At 35.8% G+C, this 19,311-nt stretch overlaps 1 protein-coding gene across 3 annotated transcripts; it reads right to left on the reverse strand.

The window, feature by feature from the left end:
• Positions 1 to 256: 256 nt before the first annotated feature.
• Positions 257 to 18,621, reverse strand: LOC107318718 (aromatase-like). 3 transcript variants are annotated; one of them, XM_015872888.2, is made up of 10 exons: positions 18,493 to 18,621; positions 13,190 to 13,354; positions 11,932 to 12,082; positions 9,195 to 9,349; positions 7,826 to 8,002; positions 7,095 to 7,209; positions 6,280 to 6,394; positions 5,514 to 5,676; positions 3,673 to 3,914; positions 257 to 967 (listed from the first exon to the last, which is right to left on the reverse strand). In XM_015872888.2, the coding sequence occupies exons 2-10, from the start codon at positions 13,329 to 13,331 to the stop codon at positions 719 to 721; spliced, it is 1,509 nt and encodes a 502-aa protein (XP_015728374.1). In that variant the 5' UTR covers positions 13,332 to 13,354; positions 18,493 to 18,621; the 3' UTR covers positions 257 to 718. The 3 variants fall into 3 exon arrangements, with proteins under 3 accessions (XP_015728374.1, XP_015728373.1, XP_032302748.1); XM_015872887.2 differs by lacking the exon at positions 18,493 to 18,621 and adding an exon at positions 13,479 to 13,497; XM_032446857.1 differs by lacking the exon at positions 18,493 to 18,621 and adding an exon at positions 13,440 to 13,457.
• Positions 18,622 to 19,311: the final 690 nt, after the last annotated feature.

Raw genomic sequence — 19,311 nt, forward strand, 5'->3', positions numbered from 1 at the left:
TATCCTGAAAATCTCTTTCTTTAGGTTATGTGATAAGCACACTGAAGCTTACTCAAAATGGAAAATCTTTGCCAAAGAATGCTGGCAGTAAACCCAGAAAGTCTTTTTCTTCTTGACCAAAGAAGAAATTCATCATCAGGCTAGCAGAGATGCCAACAAATTTCAAGCTATACCCTACGAATTTCCATGTTTTCCATTTTCAGCAAGAAACTTGGGTATTTACATAGCTCTTCTGTAAAGGACCAAGTTTAAACCATTTCATAGTCTTAAAGTCAAATTTAATACTTTTCAGAAGTTTCCAAAAACAGATGATTAGAACTTTCACACTAAGTACTACTATGTCCATCTGGAGACATTGGGGGGATGGGGAGGAGGGCAATTGGAAGCCAAAAACGAGTCTTAGAATTTAGCAAGCAGCAGGCAGGGATTTTAGCCTTCAAATATCTGACCTTGTGACGTTTGAAAAGCAAGGCATTACTTCATCTGAACAATGGTTTAAGTGGTCAGGGATAGTGTGGCATCACCTGGCAACAGGACTATTTTGAGAATTTGGTCTTATTACTTTGCAATGGAATTCATGGCCAGAACATGTTGTGTTGTGTAGGCAAACGAGTGGATAGTTGGTGTAGTGTTTTAGTTGCAACAAATGTTTACCTGGGAACAAAGGGCATTTCTTAAAGTGGCTGTGAACACCCTGTAATGTTAATACTGATCCACTTTAGTCACTCTGATCCTTGTCTGTGATTCTTGGTGTAAAAACCATCTCCAGCAGAGGCTGCCTTTCTATTGGGTGCATGGATAAGTCATTCATTTTCTGGATGTTGTTAAGTCCTCTTCCTTTCATTGTCTGTACTCTGCACCGTCTCAGAAGTGTCACCAGGATTGCTTTCATCATTACCATGGCAATAAACTTTCCTACACAACCCCGAGGGCCAAATCCAAATGGCTGGAAATAGCGTGATGGAACCTGCACAGAATAACACAAGGAATACACCTTAAGGCAAAATTTTCTTGATAAGCTCCGAAAAATGATGGAAATCTATACTAAACCTATTATGGAGGGGGAAGAAGCATGGAAAGAACCTCTTTAGGAAAAATTACTTCCCTCCTTATAATGACGGTATGTCGACTTCACACTGCTTTTTCTGTTACTGAATTGTCCTCCCACACAAATCAAGCCAAAATATGGAAATAAATACAGGAAATAACTACTATACCATTTCAAATGCAAAGGTAGCAGGAAAGGTGAAGTTGAAGCAGTTGGATTCTGTCATGTATTTCATTTTGCTTGTCCCCTGAGAACTACAGGGATTTTACCACAGGCTGTGAATAGAGGGAAGGTTTCACTCTAATGTATGTTAAAGTACATTTCTGAACTTCTTCTGAATTAATTTCTTATAAAGTTCATACATGTCTAAGCTAAATGTTAATGTGTTATGTAACATTGATCATAAAGCTACATACCAGTTTTCAAAATGTGATCCTGAGGAATGAGCAATTTTCTCATAAATTGTGATGCTAAAAATTTTATCTAACGTTTATGAACCAATTATCTCCTGTTCTATCTACTAAAATGTGGAATTTAAGATTCCCGGAACTATTGAAGAGTGCGCAGAAAATTTCGGCTACTTTTGGCAACTCTGAATAGATGACTATCCAACAGACCCCAGAAATGTGCATGTTACTGCTTATGATGTACCAAGGCACTTAGTATGAATAAAGACAAGCAATTAGGTAAATTCTTTCTTCTTTTTAATTGTAAAATACATTAATGAATGTTAGCTGTTTGCTTCTGATTTCCTATTGAATCCTATGTTGGAATACTGAAGGATTCATATTAGATTTTCTAGGGAAATTCTTTCCCCTAATTTTTTACACTGATAATTTTTTTCCCCATTTAGATAATTTCAAATAAACTGAGATATATACTTTTTGAGAAATGATAGTTAAATACAAATGCTCATAATACAAAGCAAGTGCAGCAGCTGGCAGTACAGCTCAATAGCAAGCGGACAGCCTGTGAAAATGGAAAAATATTTAGATTCTAACAATGTCATCTAATAAATAATGGTGTGGGTTGCTATTCACTTAGAGAACTGTGAGAGAATTGTGCTCACTAGAATAATTATGTGGCAAACATAATTTTTGTTACATCAAGTCAGTTAGAAAATGTGTGGTTAAATATTTGGTCAAGGGGAAATATTTTTAGAAGCTAAGTGTGCTTATAAAGTAAGCAAGAAATCCATTCTTCTAGAAATGTCTATAATGAAAACAATGGATGGCAAAATGGAATCTATTCACACTGAGTAGTTACTTCAGTAAGCTGAATCAGTTATGCTACCCTTGATTTTTCTGTTTCTGGCTTGAGCATACATAACTTCCCCCCCTCATTTCTTAATTGTCTTCAGGTGTTTGACTATTTTTCAAGTATCACAGTGGCTCTTTATTTCTTTGGAACTGAAATTTCTTGTTGTGAACACTTATGAGAGCATCCTCTAACATCTTAGGGAAAGAAGTTTTGCCTGGTAATAAAATGAATTCAGATTTATTATTCTGTTGGTCAAAATGAGTTATGAAAGCCGTAGAAAGGATTAACCCTTTAGCATCATACAACTTTAATTAATACCTGACAGGCCACTAGACCATATAAAGAGGATGCTTATATACCATGAAAATCTGTGCATCTGTGAAAAAAGGCTAACATTGCACAGCTGAGATTTCCTTAATTGGAAAATTGGTAATGCCTTCCACTCCTGCATGGCTGGCTATTTTTTTCTAGATATCTAGCTAACTGCCTCACAGCTGTGCTTTACCAATGGTTAATATTTCATATATTATGACTTATCTTTCATTCTTTCATTTTTACCTGCATGGTTAACAGTCAAAAACAAGGAGCCAAATTTGCTATGGAACTGGTCTGTCTTTCTTCAGTGCATTTTTAATTTCTCCATAAGATTACTGCTGAACAAATGTATTTTTGGATAACAATTTGTTTAATCAGTAATCAGAAGAGCAGAGTTCTGAGTAGAAACAATCTCAATAATGATTTCCAGTAGTAGGGGATTGCAAATAGAAAAAATTCTTTGGGGAACAAAACGTAGATTAAATGGTGTGTTGCACTGGGACAGTATTACCCAGGATTCGTGTTAATGAGCTGATTAAAATTTAGGATTGCCAATTCAGTCTATAAAATGTGTGGTTTTACTTAGTGTTTGCTTATTTTTACTAATAAACAGAATAGGTGCTAGAGTCTGTCTCTTGGGAATTACTATACTGCTTCACTTCACCAGAGACCCCTTGCACCGCCTCAGTTCTTTACGTACTGCTTACATGGCTGTTGCTCCCTAAATCCTCTCTATTATGCCTAGCATCAGAGATGGTGGTAAAGATGTGTGTCTTGGACATTTTTCAGCGAAATTTTTAAACTGAGATGTCTGCAAAAATTTTTGTTTTCTGTGATGTTATTATTTTTGAATGATAAGACTCTTTGACAGGGAAATGTCCATGAACTCTAATAAAAACAACAGTAATAATCAGGATATACACCTGGGTAGAAAGGACCTTAATCAAAGGGAAAAACTTGGTCTCAAAGGTCTTGATCAAAATAGGAGGAAAATGCATTGTCAACAAGTAATATCCAATATCCTGTAGGAAATAAGATGGAATACTTACGTTCTTCTCAAAGTTTTCAAGAGAAAACTCATTTGGTTTTGGGAAGAATTCCAGCTTGTGCATACGTCCAATGTTGAGAATAATGTTTGTCCCCTTTTTCACAGGATAGCCATCAATTACATCATCTTGCAAAGCTTTTCTCATGATTAAGTCCACGACTGGCTGGTATCTCATACTCTCATAAATAAAATTCTCCACAATTTTGAGGTTTGGCATGTCATCACTCTGTACATCTCTGTCACCTTCAGGAATAAAACAAATGGTGATGCGGTTGGTTATGAATTTCTAAGATTCATCATACAAATTCCAAAGTATTTTAGGAAGATTTTCAGTTCCTGAAATGGTAGGAAATACCCATCAGTTTCTGTGTAGTTTTATGTATCCTTTCTTTTTGATAACTGACCCCCAACCAGTGAGCAATACAGGCAGGCTGGTAACAATGGACAAGGAGAAGGCTGAGGTACTCAACATAATTTTGCCTCAGTCTTCACTGGCAACTGCTCTTCCCATAATACTTATGAAGTATAAAGGAAGACCAGGATGCAACTTGGTGTTTTCTGGAATGGTTTGAAATCTGAAGTGTTTCTTGGTAAAAGGATTTAATGTAATTCAGAGTCTATTGTATGTTCTCTCAAATGACATTTGTAAAATCAGAATTTTTTTGCACCAAAGCAACAGAATAGCAGTGGCTGGCAGTTACTCTAGGAAGTTAATCGTGGACAAAGTGTTGTCAGTAAGCCACTTCAAACTATGCACTGTTTGATGAAGAAAACATTACTTTGTAAGGGTAAAAAGCAGTTTATTTTAGCTGACTTAAAGATTTATGTACTCTGATTTATAAGGATTTTATAGAGGTTTTATGTAGTGATGAATCTAAGTCTAACCTCTGATATTATATTCCAAGTACAGTAAGAAAAAACCTTTGCACTGTGTACTGGTGGAAGATTTTGCTGCTGTTATGCCTAACAGGATTCAAAGTTTTTGCAAGAGTCAGTAGTGTGTGTGGCATGAAGGCTCACTGATTGGATTTCCTAAATATTTCTGAATTTCCTTCAGTTTCAATGTTTTGGGTCATTCAGAAAAATTTCCATAAGTAGACAAAAGGAAATGCAGTCTCCTAACTCAAGTCGGGGAAATAGAGGCCAAAACATTTACAAGAAGCTTTGATAGCTCTTGCTTTTTATTTGAGTCATAAAATACCTTAGAGAATAAGGAATCAATTTTTTTAATATGCTTGCCAGCGCTTAACTGAGCACAGGATTGGATGAAGTTGGTTTCTATGTAGTTCAGTAGAGTTTAAACTTTGAATGAAGGCTAGAGAAAGGGAGGATACAACCTTAAAATATTTCGATTGTTCTGAGTGGTTCATCATTAGTAGTATTTAAAGAGACCTGTTTGAGATTAAAATGGATGACAGCAGAATGATACAACAGTTTTAGTTTTCTTTAATGTTACCATCCTGGAGTCATAGTGAAATTTCATTTCTGTGCGTACACTGAGAAATGTTGATGTTTAGAAGCATTTGAAATGAGTGTCCCCTTTTACTATTGCAAGGAAAACTAAAAATAATTTCACTGGAAATTCTGAGGTGATTTGCAATGTTGCTTTCATGGGAGAATTTTTTTCCCCTCAGAACTGTCAATTCTGATGAATCCTGTTACAATTTATGTTAAATTTGTTCATCTTTCTCTTGAATAAATTTGTCCACATAAAGCGGACATATACATTAGAGCAAATAGTTATGTTAGAAGAAAATCCTTAGGATTTTCAGATTTTGAGTGAGGAACTAGGATACTGCTCAAGCAAAATACATTCCTTCACCACTGGCCTTGCCTGCTTACCCATAACAGTTTCAATTTCTCTCATCATCTTCTCCTCCACTGTGGGGTGCTCTGCAATCAGTATTAGCATAATGAAGAGAGTCACAGACAGAGTATCGGGAGCAGCAATCATCATCTCCAATACACACTGGTTCACGTTCTCAGCAGTCAGATCTCCTCTGTTCTAGAAAAATTGGGGAAAAAAATGGGGAAAATGTTGATTGCTGACCTGATGCCAACAAACATCCCAAAGCAGTATGTTGGAATGGACCTAGTATGCATTTAAATGAAAACGAAGGTCTTGACAGTCTCATCCCTTATCTGCTAAAGAGCATTCCTTTTAGTTTGAGGTAAATATATGTTTTAATGGGTGTGTATGATCTTACAGAAAAGAGAGGCTTTGTTCTTATCTCAGATTCTCACTGATTTATTACCTTTCCCCACGAAACATGGGAGCTGACAGAGATAATGCAAGATAGGATTTACACAGCACTTAGAGCCTTTGCAACTAAAAGGTAATACATCAGGATAAAACATGGGGGTTAGAGAGCATCCCTGGATGCTCTTCACTAGGTAGTTTTCAGGATGCTGTTTAAGGTGTAAATAACCAGGATATTGTTTAAGCCACCTGTTTGAGGTACTCCTTCAGGCAGACTAACTTGTATTCCTTCTTGATTATCTGAATTTGATAGGCATGTGATCTCTAAATTGTAAATTCTCTATTGCCATTGAAAGAAAATGGACACAAAAAATCAAAGCTGTCGATATTTTAGTATATTGTCAATACCTGTGCAAAAATCAGCTGAGATGCAAAATCCATGTGCTCATCCAACTTCTCAACAGTGGAAAGCTTTTGTCGTTTCTGTTCTATTAAGATTTCCATTGCTCCTTTCAAATCTTTGCTGAAAGTGGATAGAATCCAATATGCTAATTAATACCTGAAGACTTTTAGTGTATGATTAGATACAGATAATGTTTAAAAACATGAAGATTATACCCATGAAAACATTTAAGGATAGAAGTTCAGTATACTTAACAATGGCTACATGGTTATTTGCAGAAGCACCATATTTGAAGGCTACATTCTTGTAGAAAGACTCTTCTTATAGGAGGGTAAATACACCTAAAATACAAGCCTGGTAAGCTTCTCGTTATATGCAGTATAAACCAGCAACACAGAGCATCATAACAGAAGAGGAAGATTGTGCTTTTACAAACAAGAAGGTAACAAAACCTATTTATTCCTTACTTAAGGAAAAAAGCAACTGCTATTTGTCTGTACTTGATCATATCAGAAATGTAATTTCTCCCCAGAAGATGGCTTTTCCTTTCTTATTGGAACTGAATCAGTGATTTCAACTTGGTTTCATATTTTAGCTGGCATGACTAATATTTTGGTAAGTAAATTAGAACTGTGTAGACAAGGAATTTAAATGGCCCCCTGTGATCAGCCTCTTAGCATTTTTCTTTCCCGCGTCTGTAGAAAAGTGGTCTTCAGTCAGACACCATTGAAACAATTAACTTTCTAAGAAAACAGTTTTAAGAAAGGTGTTCTAGAAAGAAAGAATCTTAGGCAAACCTGTAGAAACTGTTGATACTTACGCTGCCTCTTCGTACTTCTTGCAAAGCCAAGAAATCTTAAAAAATATGTCAGGCTTTAATAGAAGAGCTTGCCAAGCATCAAAGTAGCTCTGAATCTTAAGTACTATGGCACTTTCTGAAAATAGATGTAAATAAACAGCAGTATGAAATCTGAACTTCAATAGTGAAACAGCAGAAATGCTTCAGGGAAATTAATAATGAGGCCCTGCTCCTGCTAATTTGACAGGAATTTGATAAACATTTTGTAGTAGATGCCATTAGGAAACAGTTACAGCACATTGCAGATGAGGTATGTTTCTTTGTAAAAGCTCTTGGTAGGTAGGTAAAAGGAGATGGTGCCTCAACCAGAGGTGTTCTCCCATGGGAGAGCAGAAGTAGAACTCTCCTGCAGAGTGTTGAAATGTGTTAATTTGTGTATCGTGGTAATATTATTTTGGTCAAATATGTTTGAGGGTGAAAGAAGCAGAGAGAAGATTGGATTAATTTAATTGCAACCATTTGCATTACATGGTGATAATGTTGGAGTTGTACCATTAAAAACCTCTGAAAAGCAAAGTATCTATTTTCAATCCAAAAATATTCTTATGATTAGAATTACTTATCAATTTCAATAAATCATTTAGTGATATAATAGTGTGTCCTTGTTCTGTTCTCTGAAACAACAACTCTAAGCGATGTCAATGAACATTTCTTGTTTATGCCTCTGAAGTATAAAAGAAAGCTGATAGTACCATCCAGAGGGACCCCTAGAAAGAGCTTGTTAGATGTGTCGAGCATGATCCTTCTCATGAGGTTCAACACATTGACATTTCCTACTTCAGTGGTCACTTCTTCTAGTTTGTCCAGGTGAACAATTGTTGATTCAACACAAATGGCTATCATGCGCACAAGGCCAGGACCAGACAGGGCTGTAAATACATAGGTGCAAGATGATCAAAAGCTTGATTAAGTTTTATACCTTATTATTAATTTGCTAGCAATTTCAACTTAGTAAAATAAATAAAATTGTAGTTTAAGTGACTGGAATAAAATCATTCTGCATTTTTAGTTAGAATGGCAACAAACACAAAGACCAAACTTCACTTGCATTCGGCCACTTTGTATTTAGTGCTGGGTTCGTGGCACATTAGGTGTTTGGCACTAATAGTGCTGCTTTTTGGTGCAGGAGGTACATATCCACTGTACAGGCACTGTGGGCAGCCTGTCTTGCTCACAAGTACCCTGAGCAGGGATGTTGGCTTGGGGGGCTCACAGGGAGGACAATCAGCATTCCTGGGAACACATCTCCTGGGTAAATGCCATGGAAGCTTTGCAATAAGCTGCTGGCAACCTATGGTGTTTCGGTGGACATATTGAAGCTTGCTCTAGTAGAACACTGTGCATTAGTCAATATTTGTCTGTTCACCTATGGATGCTGGAGATATTGTCATGAGGAATATTCTTTTTCTTTTCATTTCAAGAACCCAAATGTTCTTCTGCTGTATAATTCAGTAGGATTTTATGACAAGCTTTAGCTGGAATAGACTCAGTGCTGAGTGCCCCAGGTACTCTAATTAAATTACTTTTCCATGTAAGGACTTCTGTAATTGCCTGGAGTACGTTATTTTATCAAATACATGTGGAGAGGGGTTGTACATTTGCAGTTGAGAAGAGAGGCTGTCTGCTTTGTAAATTGAGAGAACTAGTACTTCTAGGAATAAGTAGGAAAGTATTTTTTTCTACTGTCTTCAGATATCACAGAGCTGCTGATAGTTTAAAATTGCAAAATCAAGTAGGAAAGGCCTGAATATCATAGAAAGTATGGACAGAAACTTGGACAGAATCTGCTAAATACATTTATGGAAGTGTCAGCTGAGCTAATGTGAATACTGGACTTGAAATTTCAATTATTTTTATACATTATTTGTAGGCATCATATATATATATATTACTTTTCAAATACCATAACAAACACAGTAAATGTGAAAGTATGTGTGAAAAAGTGTTTTGTGATCATAGAGAACTGGCCCTTCTAGTTCAATTATGCAAAGGACACACAACGTTTCAGAAAGAAACAGACCGTGTGATAGAGTGCCATGGTGTTAATGCACACTGATTTACCCTTGGTGAAGAAGGGTCGGATCTCCTTCCAGTGTGCTGGGTTGTTATTAAATATAATCCCATTTTCATACATGCCAATGCACTGTAATCCAAGCTTGCTCCCAAATCGAGAAACATAGTTCCAGTGTTTCATTACGTGGAATACGCTTGAGGATCTGGGAAAGAGAAGTGGGGAGAAAAGAAAATAAAACAGTAAAATTCAGTTTCAGTGATTGTTCATAGAATATTTTTTCTGGTGCTCTCAGAAGTGTTGACTTGTATTCTCAGTTTATGCTTCCCCTTACATTTTGCTCCTATGACATGATTAAAAAAACGATTAAATGGCTTCAGAATTTATATTAGAGCAACAATGCATTCTATCCAGATTTAAACCTGTTTTTTTTTTTTGTTTTGTTTTTTTTGTTTTTTTGTTTTTTTCCTCAGTTAAAATACAAATGGTCACCAAAAGGTTTTAATATGAATAGTGTTTGTACTTCTACAACTTGTATTTCTAATAGGGATCCACACATATTCTCAGGCAATAACCAGTATCAGATATTTTAGAAAATGATGTAAAATAGTGACAGATGTATACAGGCTTACGTAGTGAAATTCTTTTCCTAACATTAAGTCAGTGTTTTAAATTGATTTCTTTTAATTTTAGTAGTTCTTTTTTTTTTTTTTTTTGTGGATGGACATCTATAACTCATTCCTACCAATAACTGATGTGTGCTTTTAAAAATCACTACAGGGGATCTCCTCAGACCCTCTAGTGTTCATATCAGGCTGAGTAACACTGCCCTAGAAAATTGCAGATTATATTCTGAGCAAAATTATGATGGATAGCACGCATACCAGGGAAAAAATCAAGCAGTGGAACTGAAGATGATGTGTTTTACATCCATGTACATTTTGTGTTCCTTTTATGGTAACATTCACTGCAGTTGATTGTCTGCATTTCCAGATGTATTAACCATTGTATCCTATCAATTTCTGTAATCCTTGGCCAATATTTTGGGAGGAATGGTATATATCCATCAATCTATCCATTCATCTACGCTTCTAATTTGTATGTAGTGGTTTGCTGCAAACAGCATATTATATTTGGAGTGAGATGGGGTTATCTATTACTTCCTTGAGTAAGAAAAAGGCAGTAACTTGGCAGATTTGAGGGATTATGTTTCCTACTTTCATTCTATGCATTTAGTATATGTGTTGGGAGACTTCAGTTTCTCTATGATGAATAAAATTAACCAGGCTGTTAATAAATTCATCGTGATACATGTTAAACTTCAGCTATAATTGTGTAACTATTTGGTCATGCCTGGACATGTACAGAGGCCTAAATGTAGTTGGATCTTTTGGTATGCAGCATCATAATATTATCGAGTAGAATTATTCATACAAAAATATATTAGATTGAAAAAAGATTTATTTCTTTTTCCTAAAACCAAGTATGCAGGAAGGATATTCCTAAATAGAAATATGGATAAATCCAGCATATACATACTTCTGTTTTTACAGCTTACAAGGTTTGTTTTCAAATGTGTTGGCCAACATGTTGTGACTAACCTTATTGCTGTGAGATATTTCCTTTAGAGGGAGCTAGCATTTTAGCAATGCCAACATGATGAAGACCTGATTAAATGAAAGCTAACAAAAAAGAAGTAAAATTAGATGGAAATGAAATAATAAGGTTCTAAACTGCTTTGCATTCTCTGTGGACCAAATTTCAATGGGTTAATAATTTTTATTTTATTTTATTTTATTTTTCCAGCTAGGAAAGATAAATGGGAATTTTGTTAATGATTTCATCAGTGCTGGGTTTTCACCATGGTTTTGCATAAGCAGTGGTTAAAAGATATATGTTATGTGGCACAAGTGAACGAATATAGGATAGGGATAGGAGTCAAGACAGGGAGGATTATGCACTGAAGTCGGGATGTTGTTTAGTTGTGGAGTGAATTTATGAAGCACTCTGAAAAAAGGTGCTTTTTTGTATTTTTTTTGGTTTTTTTAAAGTTAGATATTAGTTCTCCATATTGCTTTGTTTCTTCGCAGCACTCCTAGAAAATCCTGTAAGAGTTGCCTTTCCTGCACTGTCTTTCATAAAACTTTACATAATGCTGAATATGCATTGATTGATATTACTAATATTTTTTTTATTCATTTTGCACAGTAAATCTTTTACTACTGTTTTTCTTTAGTGCTATTTATTTAATTATTTATTAGTACTCTATGTAATTGAATTCTAGGAGTAATCTCAGTAATTGCAGTGGAATTACTCATGATCCTGTAATGCTGCTTTTGCTTAATTACCTTGCTGAACTGGAGCCATAATCTTCAAGCATTACTCTCATTTTAAGGAGAATCTTAACACAGGAAACTAAAGTTTGGTTTAAAGCTGTGTGGCAGTCGATCAATCAGCAATCATGTGTAATGTGTCATCCTAATATTAAATGCAATAGTAAGCTGTAAGCATCTTTTAGGATTGGGTTATAAATCTTTCTGTTCCTTTCCTCTTAGAAAACGAGAGACTCCATCCAGTGGTAGTCTTTAGTAGAGACCTCAATAGCAGTCTCTAAAAAACCAAAAGATTAGAAAAAGATCTGTGAGCAACAGGGAATAAAAGGATTATGTTATGATAATTTTGTAAAGCAGTTATTTCAATTCTACATCAGAAAAAATGTAGCAAAAATGCTGTTAAATCTATGAAACCACTTTTTCATATAATTGAAGATAGAAAATAAGGATTTACTTGCTAATTATAAATGTTTCTTCACCGCTGATCCAAACTCTCACAAATTCTCCATATGTCTTGTTGTAGTAGTTGCAGGCGTTACCTACTCCCATCCAGAGAAATCTCCCATGTGAAATGAGAGGCCCAATTCCCATACAGTATCCTGGCCCTAAGGGAAAAGTAAGAAATATTTCTCTTGTCAAGAGTTCATGGACAAGAATATGCCACCAAACTTCACCCCTTTGGAAACTGTTTTTGCATTATGGTCAAGGTTTGCACTGGGCACCACATAAAATCCCATTTTGAAGTTTTGTCTTACAGAAACTTGCATCTACATTGCTGGAATCTCATTTAGTATCTCTGAAAACCTACAAGCCATTCAGTGTGAATACAGCAAATTCAATTCAGTATTTCTATACGTGACTTCAAACTGTTGCTTTGAGATTGCTTACAATTGGATGAACAATGGCTAGACACCAGAAGGAAGTGGTGGTAATAACTTATTTATCTGTGATTTTAATTAATCATTTGAGTGACCTTGGCAGTAGCACCTGTAAAGTTGTATATCATCATGATATAATAAAATATAATTAATTTAATTTCTCTTAATATATTTGTCTTAGTCATTAATACTAGAATAAGAAAATAGATATTTAGAGGAAAGAGTATTTTAGTGCTGAAATAGGAGCTGAAAAAGGATTAAAGAGCACTTAAAGTTATCAGCTAGAACCTACAGTAACTCAGCACTGAATGTCCTAACAACAAAAAGGAGAAAGTGGAGTGAACATTACAGAATTAGCATGGCTATTGAATCCTTTATAAAAGGAGGGTTTTCTTCTTCACAGGATGTTTAACTTGCCTCTGCAATGTCTGTAAAAAACAAAAATCTGCTCAAATCTAATTGCCAGATAGTATTGTCTGATTCTAGTGCAGATAATTCAGTGAGCTTTAAGCATGCAACATGTAAAAAATAGGAATTTGTAATGCACGTGAAAATATGAACATGTAGAATTTGTCAGGTGACATTGTATATTTCTAGCAGATAAACAATAGAAGCAAAACAAAATGATGTATTTACATGGCTAGGCCAGGTTTGTTAGGGAAGTGGTAAGGTTAAATAGAGCCTGATTTCTTTCATCAGTTCCTTTAACATCTACATTATTATTAGAAAACTTTGCTGTGTATAATTATTATTCAGCATTCCCTCCTTATTTAAATTTGAAAAACAACAAAAATACTTTGGCAGCTGTTAGGCAATGCCATGGAGTTACCTTACCTGGTATTGATGATGTTCCTTCATGATTCCATATTAGAAACAGAACGCAGATGAGAATGATGATAGGCACTGTGGCAGCTGGTATCAAGTCTGGTACCAGGCTGGTGTAGTAGTTCAGTGGATTCAAAGTTTCTGGTATCATCTTTTCCAAATGATTCTGCTTTGCTTTAGACAGAGGGAGAGAGAGAATGGGAAAAGAGGCAGAGGTTTTTTTTTAAAGCTGGAAGCTCTATTCAGATCTGCTTGGTACCTTTCAACCTGCTGGAGACCCTGTAAATGAGCAAATTACCTCTGAGGTAGCTGTGTTTTATAACGAGACTGACTTGGACTGCTTGCCAGGACAGGCTATATCACAGGCTGAAAGAGACATGCAGCAAACACTCTCTTTGGCTGGAAATAACAAAACTTCTCTGACCTTGATATGGAAGCTTGCTTTTGGATGCTTTGGCTGTCAGGTCTTTCATCTCCAGCATTAGCTTGGCTGGTCAGTACTGAGGGTTACTCCTTGCAAATTGCTAACCAAAACACAAGAAATTAAACTCTCAGCACACGTGGAAGCATTGAATGAGTTCATCCATGGGCTTTTACCTCTGTTTCTTAGCCTCCTTCCTTACTGAATGCCTCTATAATGCCTGTATTAATACTTGAATTTCCAGAAAGCTTATATTAGTTTTTCATGTTGTAGATCCAGGAGTTTGAAGTAACATATATAAATTTTATAGTCAACCTTTGAGTGGAGTACAGAGTATTGCATTTCTTTGTGGTGATTCTATTGGTGAATGCTTTGAGAAAATTAGTTTCTGCTATAACAAAAACGACTATGGATTATCTGGTCCTACAGGTAGTGGCCAGCACTTTGAGCAGCATGGAAAAGTAAGCAGGTGGACAGCACTGGGATGTACAGTGGGAGCAGAAGGATTGCTTTGAAAATATTTTGCCAGTTTTTGATTTTAAATCGCAACGTATTAGAAGGAGGATGTGATGATATAAGTGAGAAAATTTTGCATAAGATTTTAGAAAGATGCTACCTGCATCTGCTCTGTAATAAGGTAATAAAGCATTTTCTTAATTCTGCTCTAAAAAGAAAAATGTTTTCTTTGTTCCTCCCAGGAGCAATGTAGTTCCTTAATAGGAAGCTTTCTGTTGCCTTACTTTCAGCAAGCGTTCTCTTTTATCTTGTGATTTGGTCTCACAGATGAAAGAACGGCTAACTTTGTAGTAACCCTGGGTGCTATCATCACATTAAACTATGCCAAGAATGCGATAGGTGCTTTCTAGACAGTGAGAATTTGGTATTTTCAGTCAAAATGTTTGCAGTACAGACCAAACCATGCTGAAGGTAGCAGCAGTGGCTCAAAACCTTGTAGGTGTTTGTAACATTCCTGTATTCTGGATAATTGCTATGAAAGTCTTTCCATTTTTATAGTCCATGTTAACCAAGACATGGTGTACCAAGTGACAGAAGTGTGCACACAGTTCCAATAGCTACCAGCATCCCTCTTGTGATATGTACATATTCTGTATGTGTTCAGCTGTTGTACTGTCATGCATGATCTGAAAAAGTATTTTGTCATCAGAAAGATTTTAAAATCACGTAACTATGTGCTACTTTCAACAATAAATACTGCTACACACTAATGGTAATGTTTCCATAATAATACAAGCGAAAATGTTAGCTTTAAATGGTATGGAGTACTATTTTTGTTACCACTTATGTGCGTATGTAGCTAGAATCATAGGGTGGTCTTATCTAATCCAATTCCTTTTACTGAGCTTTGTAGAAATGGCTATGCTTAAAGCACATAAGTTTGCTTCCTTACTACTTTCCTTACTACTTTTTTTTTTTTAATCCATTTTATACTCTGGAACCTATTTGAAGCACATGAAGCATTAGGAAATGTGGCTCCATTAGTTTTGAAAACAAGCAATTGACAGTACTTGCACTGAGAAATTCTTAGCCTCGGTTTGATAAATACAATCCAAGAACACTTCCAGGTTTGGAATTTCCAAATATTTTTTTTGTTGGAAAAGTCAGCTTGGCAATGGAAAAATCATCTTGCAAATACTTGAGCTGAACTATTTGTCCTGCCTATATTCATTTTCTATGAAGAAAATCCCTCAAGAAAAACTAAAAATTCAGTAAGTAAACTTTGATAGTAAGCAGAAATGGAACACATCTGAGGTGCACGGAAGAAGCTTTCACTATTCTTGCCTATTTAATCTTGAAATCTTCTCTGGGTCATTTTCTTCCCCTTGCAGCTGGATGAGGTATTTGTCTGATAAGAGGGTTTTGCTGGTTCTGCTTGTTGCTTATACGGGAGCAGGGGATGGAAGGAAGCTTTCAAAGCCAGAGAATGGGAGGAAAGAAGCTTATAAGGAAATGCTTTTGTGACATAAATTAATTGGAAGCACATACAGGTGATTTTAGAGCTTAACGGCTGTGAAGCACCCACCAGCAGAGGGACCTATAGATCACAGATCTTTGAGACTGAAACACTGAGAAAGTTCAGGATTCTGTTAAGCACTTTTCTCTGCAAAAGGTGTTTTAGTGAATGATAACAGGATTTCACAGTAAAGAATTCCATGTATCTAAGTAGAAACTGTATTAATCCCCATCCTTACTGCTAGAGCTTGGTGCTCAATGGCTATGTCAGTAGAAGGGCAAGCTGTGTATTTAGTTCATAGTAAAACAGAATATAGAATATTTTACAGAATCAGTGCTGAATTTAATGATAAATTTGAGAAGGAACTGATAAGAGTACTACAAAACCCACTCTTGAGTCCTAGAATCCTTTTTTCAGCAGTATTTCAGCTGTCAGGAAGGGAAGAATCTGCCTTGTTATGAATTTCCAAGTATTAGTGCCCCATAACAGCATCTGAAGCAGTTTAACTGGAGTTTAATTAAGCAGTTTGCAAAAGTGAAATTTTAAATAGACCAATGTCACACAAAAATAACGGTTGGATTTTGCAGGTCAGGTAAGTCTTCATTTTTCCACATAAAACATTGCAGCTTCCTTCTCTTACTAGTGGCTGTGGAATATGAAGTCATTTGTAGTACTACTGTAAAAGTGATCATCTACTCTAAGAACCACAAAAATAAATACACCTCTTTTGTTGTTTGGCTACCTTTCTTTTGAAGAATTAATCCAAAGTGGGTGGTTATTACCAGATGTACTACATGCATAGCATGGATGAACCTCGACACAGAGAGTTGTCTTGTTCTTTTGAAAGTCCATTAGTTCTTTAGCACAAGAACAGAAGTATAACTATGCTAAAATATGCCAATTAGGGAACAAACACACTGCCCATAGTTACCTTTTTTAGCCATTTCTAGGGATTGAGTCAGTGGTCTAGAGTTGGTGTGGCTGGGAAGTTCCATCACACATATCGTGCAGATATCATGGAGGAGCATATTTGAAGTTTTTGCAGTGGGCTTTTGTTGCTGTGATTTCAGCAAAGATGTGATCAAATCATATCCAGCTCAGGAGTTGTCTCCCTATTTCTGGACATTATGTGTACTATTTTCTTGTAGCTATTTATACAATGTGAAAATGTGAGGCAAGGTACTCTCTGTGCTGCCCAATTGACTGTACAATAAGGGTTTCTGCTTCCTGAACAATCTATAATTATTTGAATTAGAATTTTTCTTTCAGAAGAGTAATGATCTGAAATTAAATCTTGGACCATGTCCTCCTATGGGCTTTTAATTACAGTCTGACATGATTTGGAAAAATAACTTGCTAGTTCTTGTACCTTTCACAAAGGGTCTTGCTGTTGCTTAGGAACCAACATAATGTCTATGAAAAGTACTATCCACAATAGACAGTAAAAGAGTTTCATTTGGAATGTACATTTCTGAAGCAGAATAAGTATGTCAGTGCACATACAATCAAAAAGATGTACAGAGAGAAACAAACTTCTGCAGTGTTGGTAAGGCTCTGTATTACTGCCTGTCTATCTCAAAAGTTCCCTTAGAACGCCAGAAGCTCTGATTGTACTCAAAACCAGAAAATGAGTTGTAATTAGGCAGGAGAGGCATGTTTTCTCTAACATGCTTTCCATCAGATTTGTTATGAGAGTGCAAAACCAGACCCATGTAAAGAATTGATTTTGTTTTGGATTTTTTTTTTTTTTCTGTGCATATAACTATTATCAGTTTGCTATCACTATTAGGCAGGTGGCTTTATTTGTCAATGGTAGATTGAGGGCAGCTCTTTGTGCCACAATTACATCTCTGCTGTGATACTCATATTGTTAGCATATACTTTAGCCCACATATGCAAAAAGTTAGTTGACACAGAAGGGATCGCTGTGTATGGAAAGTAACTCTTCAGTTCTTGACTTCTGGCTAGAAATATCAAGTTTTCTATCAGAGTATGTAAATTAACCTGGAAGAAAAATTATGTTTCTGAGGAAAAAGCAAGATTAAGAAGAATGTATGAATACTCTCAAACCATTTTCCTTTCAAATACCTTTTATCATCAGAAACAATTATTAGCTAAGATGCAGAAGTTTAAAGAAAGTTGGCACTTCCCCACAGCAAGTACTAACCAAGCTAGAGCAAATCATGAGAGAACAAACCATGTCGAGACCTGTCTCACTTAATGATTTTTTTTTTTAAACTTCACTGATAATTCAGTTTTTCTCTCCTTTGTCAATGAAACCTGGAAATGCTGTTTTTTCCAAATTTGCTGACAAAATTTGCAGCTCCAGCTGTTAACTTGCTGTTTGCATTTAACAGTTGTCAGTGTCTGTTCTGTCCTATGTATCATACCTTAACTTTGTCATGCTTTGCATCATTACATGAAGTGTAGTGAATGGAGCAAAATTCAGTCCTCTGTGAAGAGAAATCAGAGTCCACAGAGGCAGTGGACATGTTTTCTTTTTTCTGTTTCAAATCAGCAGAGTTAGTACCTAAAAGAACTTAAAAGTTATAGCGCTTGATGCAATAGAAGCACTTTGAAGGTTTGAATCAGGTGGAAAGTTTCTAAGGATTACTGTTCAGCAAGAATGTTGTACTTTCTTTCCTAAACAAGAAACTTTGTAGAAAAATGACCATACACTTAACAGTTTGTAATTTTAATGCCAAGAATTTGGTTTAAAATCTGCAGATCTTCCCATCAAAAAAATCTATTTGGATACTGACAACGTCATCCATACAAAGTTAATTACAGAAAGTCGAATCAAATCAGCAGAAAGTATCCTTACTCCACAAAAACAAAATTAAAAAATCGCACCCACATTTCTGTAATGTCCCATTCACACAGTCTGAAGTAAATACAGTATATGAATTAAAAAATTACCTGTGTCCTCCTCTGGATTTTACCAGCAGAGTGCTATCTTTCTTACTGATGTTCTTCTTGTAAAGATCTGAGTAGGTTTTCTGGTGATCACTCTCTGTGGCATCTTTTATGCAGGTGCTTCTTGTTGCTAAGAGATCAGTTGCTTAGAGATGGAAGTTTGTTTTTTTTGTAATAGATCAGGGGCCACTGCTATTGAAAAGAGAATTTTGTAATTTTACCTCTACAGCTCAGTGTATCAGATGCTAGCGATGGAGATACACATGTCTAGAACTGATTAGAATTGTGACTGAATAGCAAAACAGAAGAGTAAAGTTTCATTATGATTGAAGGCTTAAATATCAGGGAAATAGATGTGGAGTTTAAGCGGAGGTGCAACTATCAGAAATGATACTAAGTTTTTGCCTTGCATATTTCAGTCTATTTCTAACAGAAAGGAAGGGAAGTTCAAGCGTTTCATTCTGATATTGAGATGGCCAATACTGTAGATAACATTTTGTGAGATCCAATCCTGCACCTGTACTACAGAAATCATAATGGCTATCCTCCATATTTGTGTGTAGACTGTTTCCTTTATATTCCCAGCTGGCCCAGTAACTCTTCAGAATTAATATGCATACTGAAGGCTGGATTCTCTGCTTTGTAGTGCTGCAGCCTTGGTCAACTTGAATAAATGTAGTGTGTGAAGATTAAATGTTTCAAAGAATTGCACTAAACAGTTGCAGGAAGCAGAAATAATGAACAGAGTTTAATAGAAAAGGATGGTGATGTGATTAGAAGATGAGAATAACTCAGAAGTAAGAATAAGGTACTTGTGTCTGA

The sequence above is a fragment of the Coturnix japonica genome, chromosome 10 (assembly GCF_001577835.2).
Source record: "Coturnix japonica isolate 7356 chromosome 10, Coturnix japonica 2.1, whole genome shotgun sequence".
Taxonomy (NCBI): domain Eukaryota; kingdom Metazoa; phylum Chordata; class Aves; order Galliformes; family Phasianidae; genus Coturnix; species Coturnix japonica.

Coding starts and splice junctions, on each gene's coding strand:
- LOC107318718 (XM_015872888.2), bottom strand. CDS start 13,331: ATGATACCAGAAACTTTGAATCCACTGAACTACTACACCAGCCTGGTA. Junction 8,003..9,194: donor CCGACCCTTCTTCACCAAGG/GTAAATCAGTGT, acceptor ATGTATTTACAG/CCCTGTCTGGTCCTGGCCTT. Junction 5,677..6,279: donor CTCAGCTGATTTTTGCACAG/GTATTGACAATA, acceptor CAATTTTTCTAG/AACAGAGGAGATCTGACTGC.